The following is a 13,927-nucleotide window of genomic DNA, read 5'->3' on the forward strand; positions in this document are numbered from 1 at the left end:
CTGTGTCTGTCTGTGTCTGTCTGTCTGTCTGTGTCTGTCTGTCTGTCTGTCTGTGTCTCTGTCTGTCTGTCTGTGTCTCTCTGTCTGTCTGTGTCTCTCTGTCTGTCTCTCTGTCTGTCTGTCTGTCTGTCTCTCTGTCTGTCTGTCTGTCTGTGTCTCTCTGTCTGTCTGTCTGTGTCTCTCTGTCTGTCTGTCTGTGTCTCTCTGTCTGTCTGTCTGTGTCTCTCTGTCTGTCTGTCTGTGTCTCTCTGTCTGTCTGTCTGTGTCTCTCTGTCTGTCTGTCTGTGTCTCTCTGTCTGTCTGTCTGTGTCTCTCTGTCTGTCTGTCTCTCTGTCTGTCTGTCTGTCTGTGTCTCTCTGTCTGTCTGTCTGTGTCTCTCTGTCTGTCTGTCTGTCTGTTTCTCTGTCTGTCTGTCTGTCTGTTTCTCTGTCTGTCTGTCTGTTTCTCTCTGTCTGTGAGCTGCTGGAGCAGACAGACAGGGTGGTGAGTGGGTGAGCGTTAGTGTGGGGAGACTGTCTGTGTCTGTGTCTGTGTGTGTGTGTGTGTGTGTCTGTCTGTGTCTGTCTGTCTGTCTGTGTCTGTCCGACAGAGCTGCTGGAGCAGACAGACAGGGTGGTGAGTGGGTGAGTGTTAGTGTGGGGAGACTGTCTGTCTGACAGAGCTGCTGGAGCAGACAGACAGGGTGGTGAGTGGGTGAGTGTTAGTGTGGGGAGACTGTCTGTCTGTCCGACAGAGCTGCTGGAGCAGACAGACAGGGTGGTGAGTGGGTTAGTGTTAGTATGGGGAGACTGTCTGTGTCTGTGTGTGTGTGTGTCTGTCTGTGTCTGTCCGACAGAGCTGCTGGAGCAGACAGACAGGGTGGTGAGTGGGTGAGTGTTAGTGTGGGGAGACTGTCTGTGTCTGTGTGTGTGTGTGTCTGTCTGTGTCTGTCTGTGTCTGTCCGACAGAGCTGCTGGAGCAGACAGACAGGGTGGTGAGTGGGTTAGTGTGGGGAGACTGTCTGTGGGCTGTGAAGGGGAGCAGAATGAACACTCACCGAGGACGGCAGGCCAGGGGGCTTGCGGATCTTCTTGGGTTGGGTGTCTACAGGGAGACAGAGAGAAGGTAAATCACATGGCTCGCTTCATCAAGGTCAACTGTTGTGTCTCGTTTGAAAATAACATCCTAATGATTGTGTATTGCTAGCGTTTTCACAGTTAGAGAATCATGCTACGCCTATTACTAATACTCTTGCTCAAATCATCTGACAGAAGGCAAGAGCCTGGAAAACATTACAAAGAACCAATGTGGGCTTCTTCCCGAACCACCGTACCTAGCTGGCCATCGGGAGGCCTCCTCCTGGGGTTGTTGGGGTACGATCCGGGGTAGAACTGAGAGGTAGACTTTAGCCCAGAGGGGGACATGGCATCTGGACTGGGCATGACGATGTCACTGGGTAGGAAGCCGGGCTGGCAGAGCAACACAAAGAACAAGGGGTTAACAGACAACACATGCAGGAATGCACAGATCTGGGAAATCTCTAATTCAATGTGTTTCAGATGAAAGGACAAGTGAGAAAATGGGGTCATCTTTATACTGAAACCAGACTAGCTCAAATCAAGTTAGAATTGGAGACATGGTAAACCTAAACTATGATCTTAACTAGGTTTAATAGGCAAAGGGGTCAGAAGCACTTACCTGGCCACCAAAGGAAGAGTATGGTATCCTCTCATTTTTACCTGTAAGAAGAAATGGACAATTATCGGGTTCCCTATGGAATGGTAGTTAAAGTATACTCCAAATACCCAACGTTTAACAATGACAAAAAGTCTGAATCAGTAGCTGTTTAAAATACAAAGTAGTGATAAAAGTCCCCCCCCCCCTTCAGAGCACTCAGCTGCTGGCCAGACAAAACCCAAGGGAGCATTTCTGCTCCAGTGCTCTTAACATCCAACACACACACGCTTCCTGGCACTTTGTCACTCAGATCATTTCATGGTTATAACAAAATACGTGCACACCAACAGTAACTCCACTACTTATTTACAACCTATCCCAATTACAACACTGAAAGACACAGAGACAAGTCATCAGAGACTGAGCGTAGCCTACCTCCGATTCCTGAGCTGAGGAAGGGGGATGACAGGCCCTCGTGCTCATTGTAGTGGGAGCCATCTCCGTAGCCCTGTGGGAAAAACACAGAGGGGAAGAGAACATGGTAAAGAGTCAGTCAGCAGAGTTCACCGATCAGTAATGAGTCCTTCCATGCCATGGCCAGTGCACTGGTTCATCCCTGTCTGTAAACTACCATGTGAGCTCAGGAAATGTGTACGGGATCCAGTCTCTCTAGCAATTTCTTAATCATCAAGTTGTGGTAATAACAGTTTTCTGCAGCCAATCTTCACCCCCTGTACACCGTTCCTTTATATTTACAATGAGACGAGCCAAGACAGTTACCGTGGATGTGAAGCCGCAAATTACCATTGGGCTTCCACAGAGGTAAAGACTAGCGCAGAGCCTGCCAATGCCCGACTCTGAGCCAGGCTATTAGGTACAAAGTAACACTACCAGTCTGAATCATATGCATAGTTTGCCAATGCACTGAGCTGTTGTGAAGTGAGTGTGTAGTGTATGTGAGCCTGTGATGAGCCCCTGGTAGTGCTTACCCTTCCCTGGTTGAAGGGGGGGCTGTTTTGTTCTCCTGGGCCCCAGGATCCAGAGCCATTGCGCTCATCCAGAGCTGGAAGAGAGAGACATGAAAGGGTCAGACTCACACTGACTGGAGAAAGTACACAACGTCACCATTTATGAGGCCAGGCCATTTTATACTTAGCACTTTTACCTTTTAGAAAGCAAAGCACTTTCTGCATTTAGTCCCCCTATTTGAAGAAGACATAAGTCATATCATGCTAGGAATATAAGACCAAATACTACAAAGTTGACTACTTTAATATACAAGTGAATTTGTCCAAATACCTATAGACACCTTTAAATGAGGGAACTAGATACATCAAGTGCTTTCATTTCTAAAATGGTAAAACATACATGTATGAAGATACAGTCAAATAAAAAAGGTAACATTCTATACTGTTGCTTAATATGAAACATGTGATCTCAAATCCCAAATGGTGGAGTATAGAGCACAATTCTGTTTTAGTTTCACTGTCCAAATAAATATGTAGGGGTATATGTGTAGGAATGTAGCCATAATGCACCCATCACTCAGGTGAACTTGTCAGCACTGCAGAGTCCCTGAGCCTGTCATTCACAGGTCTTAAAAGGAAACACCATTGGGACAACAGATCCCCTTTAAGAGAATCTGTCATTGTCGCATTAAGGACATTCATTCCATGTCCACGTGAAAACCTCAAATTGAAGAAGCAGTGATGGGAACTGCTGTTTTAAATCACCAGTCTAAAAAGAGGGGGCATTTCACTGATTCTATAGTGGGCAATGATCCTGTCGTAGTTGACTGAGAAACCAAATGATAACAGAATGTGTCATTGTCTAGCTTCTCACTGCCATTTGTTTCACAGCAGTTGTGCAGATGCCATAATATGGTAAGCCATAAAAAACCAAATAAACATACATATTCAATACATAAATCATATATGAATATGTTAAATCATTTCACGAGTGGCGGCTGTGTGGCTGAGGAAAAACAAGCATTCTAAAGATTGGTAGAGCAGAAATTCCAAAATACCCCCATCACCCCTTTCTCCTTGTCTTATCCGTTAATGCTACCAAGCCTCTCTGGAGACACAGGGCTTAATTGCATACTGATTTGCATAATTGTGCATATTAATGCGGTTTCCTTATGAATATTCATATTTCTCCTTTGATTTCTGCCTAATTAAAAAAATGTGTGAGAGAGAGTGAGGGGAGGGAGAGAAGGTCTGGGCGAGATGAGCGGCTGACGACTCAGAATGAGTGATGAGGCTAACAGAGCGGTGCAAGCACCTACACACGCCATGACAGCCATGATCTATGGAGCTGATGCCACTGGCATGGAGAAGCAGGGGAGCAGAGAGAGAGAGGCACCTCCAAATATCAGCCTTACTCAGTCACTGTCAGTGAGCTGAAAGGTCACACTGCTAAGACAGTCACATTTAGTCACAAGGACTGATGGACACAACTAAATATGAGCGACAGGCTTTGCATGGACACCGCTTCAACAGCCCTGCTGGCAGAGTTCGTCCACTTAATACGGAGACCCAATCAAATCCACATAAGTGGCACCCCAGGGCCATAAAATAAGGCTTCTTAAAAATCTTCTCCATTATCCAGTGTCTACAATGGCTTCGTTCCAACAGCCAGTCAATAGTAGTATTTGGTGCCCACATAAACCTACGGCACTTAATAAAAGGCCTCCATTTGGCGAGCGGGTACTACATGAGATAGAGAGAGCATCGCCTTGCAGAGAAACTCTGACAACATTGTTTCACACTTGGTGGAGTAATTAACTTGGAGGCAATTAAACAAGGTGGGGAGCTGCTGAGGTGACACCGACGCACAGCCAGCTATATTGAGAAGTGAGAGCCAAACACTGAGGAGCCTACTGTCACTATGGAAGAGGGGAGGAGAGACGGAGGATGGGAGGACAGGGGTGAAGGAAAGAGGAAAAGGCATGGGAGATAAGAGGGGAGAAGGAAAGGGCTGGGGGGGGACTAAAGACAGACTTCATGCTGCAATAATTGTTTCATGTTCATTCTTAACGCTTTTACAGAATATCTTCAATTTCATTGTTTACGTGTAAATTATGTTATAAGTAATAATAATAATAATAATAATAATATAAGTGTGGTTCCATTCTCTGCTCCCACGTTCTACCTGTTGAAACGTTGAACTCCAACATCTAACCTGATTCAGTAGATGAGAATCTAGTGAAGGCCATGAGGGAAATATTAACATTGTACAGGCCAGCCAGCCGCTGAACAAATAATCTGATTTTGAGGCACAAAATCTTCTCACTGGGCAAAATCGAATATGCCTCTGAAAAGGCAGCCTGGATCGTTTCTTGCATACGTCTTAAAACCACAAGCAAAAGGCTAGGTCTAGACAGTTAATGCCACCAGTATAGGACATATTTGATAGAAGTTGGTAGAAGTTGATAGAAGTTGGCTGTTCAGATCATAAGGTGACAAACATATATACAAGGTCACACTGCTAAGACAGTCACATTTAGTCACAAGGACTGATGGACACTGATGGACACAACAAACATCCTATGACAATCATCTGAAATAATATTTGTGTGGGAGTGTATGCGCACAAGCACGTGTCTCTGCCTGTGAGAGAGGGTTGTTTGTTGTTGTTGGGGGGGGTGGTGGCCTGTCCTGGGTGGGTGGATGACGGGGCCAGCAGCTGCAGAGGTGAGTGAGGGGATGCCTGGTGGAGCCCTGTGAGTGTTACTGCTCCCACAGCCCCAGCCCCAGCTCCCCTCTCCACACGCTCTGGGCTATGGGCCCTGACGAGGAGGGGAGGACGCCTAATGCAATTAGCACCCCTCCGAGTACTTTTGTGTTGGTGAATAGAGGCGGACTGGTAGGCCACAACTCCACCGGTGCCTTTCCCGCGCTGAGTCAGTCACCTACTAGTAGAACAGAAGCGGTGATGTCACAGGCTACAGTTGGGCCAGTTAAACAGGAAGTTGACCTGTTTGCAGGAGAACAATACAAAACAAACAGGCTGCTCTTTGTTATGGCAATGTGATCTTATCATAATGGAGGACTGAAGTCAAGTTGTCATTTCAGGAAAAAGTGGAAGAGGTGCGAAACACACATTTTTCACATACATTGCCTACTTCAAAAGAAGTACATTCTCTTCAAGTGAAAAACTGACGTAAAACTGCTGAAGCGTGTAATTTAGACCTGTACCGATGCTACTCCCTGTTGATTGTATATCTACTTATAACAAGGGATTTGGCGCAGCTTCAGCGTGGAAAACAGGAAGAAACGTATCCAACAAGCCTGACTTGTAGCTTACAGATGCCCTAATCTCTCACTGGATTGATAGGCTTGTGTCATAACCTCGAACAGAATCTCTAGAGGTTGGCAGTGTGGCACTCGTGCTATTACGAGCTACCTGGAGTTCTCTGAAAGTTAAATGTGACATCTTGAAGTATCACATTCGAATGGTGTCAATGACCAAGGGGCACACTTAGGACAGGGGCAGGAATGAACTTCTCACTGCTAAGTAATTGCCTGCTGTAATAGAAACAAACTGAGTCCTGCCACTGATCCCCATTCAGAGGGTTCCCACTCTGGCCAACACTCCATGCTGGGCCAGTTAAGTGTTCCAGAGCTCGGGGTGAGGGGCATTGTCTCTGGCTGAAGCCATTTCCTGTGAACCAAGTGGGGGGAAGAGCCCTGTGTCGAGTTGGGGGAGGAGTGTTTTATACTTCAGGGTGGGGGAGTCGTTTCAAGTCCATAAGCCCTTTTCTGCCTTTGTTCCTCTGCGGCCGAGTTCTTACTCTGGGGGCCGCACAGAGTGTGACTCCATTTCACACTGCAGGTTGGCAGGGTGACAGAGGGAAGGAACATGTCTTACTAATAACATTCAGCAAAAGCTACTCGCACATTTCAGGTGTTCTGAAATACAAGCCATGTTGGTGGTAGAAAAAGATGAATTGGAAGTTAAAAAATATATTTTTAAAAAATATTTGAATTCGCTAAATAGAGACATATTGTAAATCTAAACGGCCACCAAGATGGTTTGCTTCATCACCCGACCAAAAAACAAGTTGGGTCTCATTCAACAACCAAAAATAAATGAGACATTCTTCTGAATTACAGAGATTTTGTCATCCAACACACAGCGTTCAAAGGCACCAACAACGTTCTGAAGCTTTAGCACAGATGAATCATCTTGGTTAGATAAAAAGAGCAGGGGTTGAAAAGGGTAAATGTGCACACGGAGTGACAGAGCAGGCTTGAATATTTCCACAGGAGAACTAGGATCAAACTAACCAGATCTGGACAACTTACTACCAGCAATAGAAGGTGATCAAATACAGTCCCCACACAGCGAAAGTAGGAGGTCAATCAAAAATATATACAGTATCTTTAATTCTATTGCCAAGTGAATGGGTGAAGGCATAATGCAATAGAACAAAACCACTACTGCACCACTGCTCTAGTACTTTAAACGTATTACACAAGGACAAATAGCAATGTTGCAGCTACATATAAACAGCCATTATCCATTACTTACTGACCTTACCAAAACTTGATACAATAAGGCTCAGAAAGACAGTTTTACAGTATTCTGCATTCAGAACAGAATCTTACCTGATCCGCCAAACTGACTGCTAGCGAGTGTCGTCGGTCTGTTCTTCCCATTAGCCACAGGTGGTGCAAACATCTAGAATAGAGAAGAGGTGGGAAATAAATACTGATGTGAATATTCACATTGGCCACACCTTCTTTGAACATACAGTAAAGCTAGATCATCGTCTGTGATGTGAAATGTGGGCTGGACACGGATGTTAAGAGTGATCTAGCCTAATCCCTGGTCACAGGTGCTTGCTTAACATGCCATCTCATGAGCCACTGTATGTGCTTCTGCCTCTTGGCATCTGGGCCAGCAACAGCCATACTGTAACATTATCAGCCAATCCTGCCACAGAACACACACACACACACACACACACACACACACACACACACACACACCTTGGTCCAAAGAGTTTAGATTCCATACATAGCTACTGCTTACAGGACCATGGACACATTTCTGATTTGAGTGGGTGGCGACACAAATGGATGTGTGCATAGCAAACCTAAGTCTTGACACACACACACACACACTAGTGGCCCATTAAGAAAGGGAGGGAATAAAACCAATGGAATTTCCCTTACCGCTAAGGCTTCAATAACACAGAGAGGAAATCAAATACCTGGGCAGATCTTATATTAGTATGCTGTGGTTAGTGGAGGAATATCAATGCGTGGGACATCAAGTCCGATGACAAGAGTTTACTCAATTAGGGTTCCAGGTCTTGAATCCACAGATATTTTTCAGCCTATAGTAATTATCCATAATAATCTATTTACACAGGCTCAGCTATTCAATTTATTCAGAGATAATCAAAAAAAATACATGAATGTCAACTTAAAAGCCCAACAGAAATCATACGGTAAAAATGAATGAATACACAAGCTGATGCCAGCAAGTAGATGAAAATCAAACCCAAAATCTCCTATTAGTCTGACCATTCATAAAGACCTGCTTTCAAGAGATATAAACGACAGGGTTACCCAATTCCAAACAGCATGTATTGAATTGAATACGATGTGGGGTGTTTCAGCGCAAGAACCACTCAAAAGTATGGAGAGTCCCTTCAAACGCTTCCCATAAGTAATTATCAGCCATCAAAATATTGCAAGGTTGTGCACAAAATAAGAACATTACGGCAAAATAGGAATCAAATACATCTCGCTTGAATAAATCTTCAGGATTCAGGTCAGCCCAAACCATAAAATCAACCTTACTGATCTTTTTTCATGTTCAAACACTAGTTTAAAACCAATGAATAAACATCAAGGACCTGTGGTACATTCAGGTGACCTTGCTTTGATTTATTGAGGATGGGGTAAAAGAAAACAACTATATTAAAATCAAATAACTTCTGGGAGGGATGAAGCTACTTTTGCCATGCTGGAGTTCAAGGATGGAAAAGAACATGGGGTAAGCAATGTGGAAAAATTATAACCTGCTAATGAATCGGGAACAAGGAGAACTGTTTAACGGTTTTGCTGTCATTATATTGGATATGTAACGGGCCCGTCCCTCCCCATTCAGCCGCTCTCTCTCTCTCCCACCCTCCCGGTCCAGCAGTCTATGTCCTGGTCCCAGACCCCTAGCCCACTCTCTCTCTCTCCCACCCTCCCGGTCCAGCAGTCTATGTCCTGGTCCCAGACCCCTAGCCCACTCTCTCTTACCGCACTGAAATCCAGGAGGTCGTTGAGTTCCTTGTCTTGTGTTCCCACTGCAGTCATTCTCTGCTGCTGCTGCTCGTTCATGCCCCTCAGTCACTAACAACCCTACGAGAGAGATTCGCAAATAAGATAGACTGACTTTTAGTGGAACCAGACTAAAGAGCACAAACACATTGAATGTGACTGAAAGAATAAATAAAAAATTTTAAAAATCAGGCTAGATATTACTGGCTGATATGCCTGAGGAATTTCTGAGTTCTATCACTTGAGAAAATGAATGAACATACTGCTTTTTTCTGGCCATGTAATTCACTCTTGCCTACCACTCACTCTGGACACGGATGCGTAAATAGTTGGCGAAAGTTGAGTACCCAGACTAATAGTCCAAGATCCTTCCCCTCTTATTGTCGTTTAGATGAATTCCCAGAGGCTCCACAACCTTAACACTGCCACCTGTCCGCCTAGGACTTCTTCATGATAGTTGTCAGACAGACATGGGTATTTTGGCATATGGGACACGGATATTCAAACAATATTCAGAGAAAAAAAAAGGGCAACACTATTTTGTTGTAACCTAGTTAAAATGGGTAGCACCATTTCCCTTGTCACATATAGGCCAGTGCAATAAATCATTGTGAACAATCACATATGAACAAATACAACATAAAGAAAGACCAGAGAGGGTAATTAACTCCTTTGGGCATGACCACATAGGTTACGAATAGTGAGGCATCACTATACAGGCTGCAAGAAAGGGAATCGGACACTCCGTGTGAAGAATATAGGCCTGCCTAGTTAATGTATCCCTTATTCAAACTTTACCAAGACTAACCACTTCTCTCATGCCATGTCTTCCACAACAAATCACATGCACGTTGATCATCCATTTCTACATGAAAGTAAAGTATATTAGGTTTACAATTAGACATAATTGGAGCTATTGTTAGACCTAGGCAATAGGGGTGAAAGGCAGAGCTAATGGATGTATGCAAACATGTCATTACCAAATTACCATATGTCAGCACAGAGGAACCTTGTCAAATGGCACAAGAAGCATGAATACTGGATTTACCCTGTGTTTTGCATTCCAACGGGAGCCTGAGGCAAAGAAGCAGAGCTCAGATGCTCAGCAGCACTACATGCCTCAGAATAAACTGCCAGTGCAACAGAGAAGAAGCACTAGGGCGCCAACAGGTGGTGTACTTTTACAATCTCCTTTGTAATCCATTTCTTGTGCAATTTGTTGTAAACAACCATTTGAAGGTTTGAACCACAAAATAAATGCAACTTGTCAGGTGTAAATGTAAACACCAGATTTGTAACAATACATCAATTGCAAAATGAAAGCTATTCTTACTTTCTTCATATTTGTCACACACACAGGGCTAGTAGTTCCTTTGAGCCCAGAGTGGAATCAAGGATTTAAAAAAAAATACAAATTACGCTTTAGTATCTTCAACGTTGAATAAATTCCTTGGAGAAGACGTGTGTAAAAACAATACTTAAAAAATGCCTATAAACCATTCAAAGGAGCCATCAGGATTTGGCCTTGGTATTGAAAGTGAAGGCAGGTTAGGCCTACATGACCTAACCTTGAAACAAGACCCCCCCCCTAATATAACAATAGGCCCAACTGTAAATATGCCTTAATGTTGTCTTGCCACACTTTTGGATAAGGTGGTAGGCCAAGGATACACAAACCTTGCCAAACATAAACCACAAAAACAATTACTGTTCTAAAATGTTGTGGGTACATCTGGATATTTAAAGGGACGCTGGCACTGTGGATACACACATATTATTGTACAGAATAGTATATTTTGCTACCCAGTTAGAACAATATTCAGAAGCAATAGATTAGGGCTATGGTCGCCTTGTACACGTGAGCCAGACAAGGCAAGACGTCCTCCATGTGCAAAACTATAGTCTCTATTCCTAAAAAAGGAACATATTTTGAACACAATTTTAATGTTATTTTAATTATGCAAAACACATTTTGACAAGTGGGCTACTCTACCCAAACCTTGCATATCCAGGCCTCTGTTTCTGAGAGCTGACATCAATACAAAATCCATTGTGATCATCATGCACTTCCCAAAACCGTCGAACATATTCAAGCACCACCAAAAAAACGAATAGCAGAATGTGAGTTTTGGACAATTGTGTTTTTCCTTTGAATAGACATTAACAGAAAATATAAATATATGTTTCGAGTTGAAAAAAAAAACTCAAATACAACTGTTGCTTCTCAGCAAGGGAATATAATGTGCCTGGAATCCAACTAAAACTTTACATTGTTGTCGGGAACAGCATCATGAGCAAATGTATTCAGAGTTCAACGATATTTTCATTCCGATGAAATGTTTCCATATCGTTTCGCGTAGTTTCCCTAACTGAAACAACGTAAATATTTATTCCTGGTTGCAAAATCATTCTACTCCGCTCGCTAGCCGTTTCCAAAGATAATAGGCCACGTCTAGGTCCTATAGCCTGCTGAAAAGGGATGCTTTCCAGCCGGAGGATAGTCAGTTTCCAAGGGCTCTATGTTGTGGAATTAAGAATGGGATCTATCGCTACACAACGTAAAATAATTCCATTAACCTTGAGGAAAAGAAAAAACACCTAAAAGACACTGAAAAACAAATAATGTGGCCTCCTTGAATAACTGAGTAAGTAATTTTAATAAGGTTATAAATACGTTCTTTCTTTTGAAATACGACAACAAACTCAAGGTTGAAGTTTGCATTTCAGTTAGTCCAAAAAGGAGATGGTGGGGGAAATAAGTAATTTCCTGCCAAATGTGGAATAAAATAAATGTAAATCTAGCCTGTGACCATCCGCTTAACCACTTTCATAAACGGGTCGTTGTTTGTGTATTAGTGGTTATTGAAACGTCTGCGTTAGTTGCTTTACATTTCTGATGAACTCTTGAAATGGCAGAGTGAACCAATGAAAGTACAAGTTTATAATGCCCCTCAACATTACTTAGGCTATATAGCCGATTAGATTTAGTCGTCATTCCCACTGATCGAACACAGGCTTCTTTAAGGGAAAATTGTGACTAGTAAACACAAAGTGAGTCAAATTCAGAATAACCTATATCTATATGGGGAACAAAGGACTAATTTCCCCCACTACACGGTTGGTGCGGAGACCACCACACACTTGAGGGCTGAACTCACCACCTTACTAGAAACCAGACAAAAACTTGCATCCCCCCGCTTCAACCACACATTCCCAAAACTTTTGATAATTGTAGAAGTCAGACGTTCTACAATTGGCCACATCCCACCTAATGAATTCGTGCAATTTTCCCGACTTTATGTCAGTCTGAAACAGAAGCATTTTTTACCTTTAATCTTCAAATGTCTGGCATCCAACAGTAAAAAGAAAGGCTGTCTCTCGCAGGGGGAAAAAACATAAAACTTCAAGAGAATTTCAACCTCAGCGCGTGAAACGCATTGGATCGCTGTAGGTCTTCCTTATTCCTCCTGAACCTTGCTTCGTTACACTGTCCACGTCATTAGTACAATGTAACCAGTTTGCATCCAAACAATATCTAGTTATTAATCTCACGTCTTCCTTTTTGTTGTTACAATTGAGATGATTTCATTCTTCTAGAAGACATCTTAACCACCTCCGTCCACATTGTCAGAAGCAACAACGTATCCTTCCGCATAAAAAGAGGGCCTCAAAGCAGCGGTGTCCAATTTCAAACGCCTATATAGAGACAACCTATTTGCTCATCGGAAAAGAACAACTATAAGTTGTAACGACTTAAATTGATGTAACCGCCGCATATGTTAAATCGTTGGCCAACAGTTAATGTGTACTCTTCAAAATAAAGGAGATCTAAAGGACTACGCCTTTTAGCGGAAGGTTATAGTAGGAAAGTTAGCTGCGATTACACAGCAGCTTCACGAGATGGAATGATAAATCCGTAAAAGCATAGCCAATAGAAAAACATATATGAGTGACAAGCAGACACGGAAGCCAATAGCCGACCGCAAATACATATTTGAACCTCCCTCTTCTTGACGCCTGGTTTGCTGTGTGCTCAGGGAGGCTGTGAGGGGGCTACAGTGTAGCCTCTGACATCATTTTAATGCTGTGGTTAACATTTTGCTCGGTCTACATTTTGTAAACGTAGCCTAGGCTACTCCAAGCAGAAGGGTGAAATTGTCAAATAAATAACATTTATTGCCTAACTATATCACACTACTAGTTGTACAAGGCTTGGCTTCAACTATGTGTACTGTAGTGCCAACAGAGTGGGCATCACTAAATTGTTAATTCAGACTAGCCATAATATCTAGCCTAGGATCTAGCCTGTTTTTGCCAGTTAGACTTTTACAATTTCTTGATAATCAAAATGTTCACCTTAAAACTGGTCACACCATTGAGTATATCCCATTTTGGCAAAAATATTTTCTAAGAAATAGATAATAGATCATCAATAACTATTTTATTATTCAGGGCCCAAGTTTTTTAGACCAGGTGATATGACCAGGGAAACCTCAAGGCTAGGTTGATTGGTTATGTTCATGCTATTTTCACTTGGACATAAAACTAAAGCGTCCTCTGTCTTTCTGCGCCTGATACATAGACCTGGGGTGGAGAGAGAAGGGAAAGGAAAGAGTATAGTATGGGATCATAACAGAGCATGAATGTGGGGGGAGGGGAGAGGTCTGGCTGCAGAGAGAGAGAGAGAACATGTGTTGAGAGAGGGAGAGCGCATAGCGAGGTCTAAGTTTGTTTGATGACTATATCCATAGTGATTAATCAATCAATCAAATGTATTTATAAAGCCCTTTTTACATCAGCAGATGACACAAAGTGCTGTACAGAAACCCAGCCTAAAACCCCAAACAGCAAGAAACGCAGATGTAAAAGCACGGTGGCTAGGAAAAACTCCCTACAATGGCAGGAGCCTAGGAAGAAACCTAGAGAGGAACCAGGCTCTGAGGAGTAGCCAGTTATCTTCTGGCTGTGCCGGGTGGAGATGATAA

General features: G+C 43.1%; 1 protein-coding gene across 9 annotated transcripts in view; it reads right to left on the reverse strand.

Annotated features, from left to right (window-relative positions):
• LOC118389684 (transcription factor E2-alpha-like) overlaps nt 1–12,814 on the reverse strand; it is a 39,754-nt gene extending 26,940 nt beyond the window's left edge. For 3 of the 9 annotated variants that reach the window (XM_035779540.2, XM_035779551.2, XM_035779534.2), the window contains exons 1-8: nt 12,271–12,811; nt 8,922–9,023; nt 7,269–7,341; nt 2,646–2,719; nt 2,092–2,164; nt 1,678–1,718; nt 1,313–1,448; nt 1,037–1,083 (exon numbers count right to left, since the gene is read on the reverse strand). In XM_035779540.2, the coding sequence (XP_035635433.1) occupies nt 1,037–1,083; nt 1,313–1,448; nt 1,678–1,718; nt 2,092–2,164; nt 2,646–2,719; nt 7,269–7,341; nt 8,922–9,002 (525 nt within the window). In that variant the 5' untranslated portion in view covers nt 9,003–9,023; nt 12,271–12,811. Of the gene's footprint in view, nt 1–1,036; nt 1,084–1,312; nt 1,449–1,677; nt 1,719–2,091; nt 2,165–2,645; nt 2,720–7,268; nt 7,342–8,921; nt 9,024–12,270 lie in introns of all 9 variants that reach the window. The other 6 variants (XM_035779560.2, XM_035779545.2, XM_035779538.2 and 3 more) reach the window with 5 other exon arrangements.
• Between the last annotated feature and the right edge of the window lie 1,113 nt (nt 12,815–13,927).

This window comes from Oncorhynchus keta, chromosome 1 (assembly GCF_023373465.1).
Source record: "Oncorhynchus keta strain PuntledgeMale-10-30-2019 chromosome 1, Oket_V2, whole genome shotgun sequence".
NCBI classification, from domain to species: Eukaryota; Metazoa; Chordata; class Actinopteri; order Salmoniformes; family Salmonidae; genus Oncorhynchus; species Oncorhynchus keta.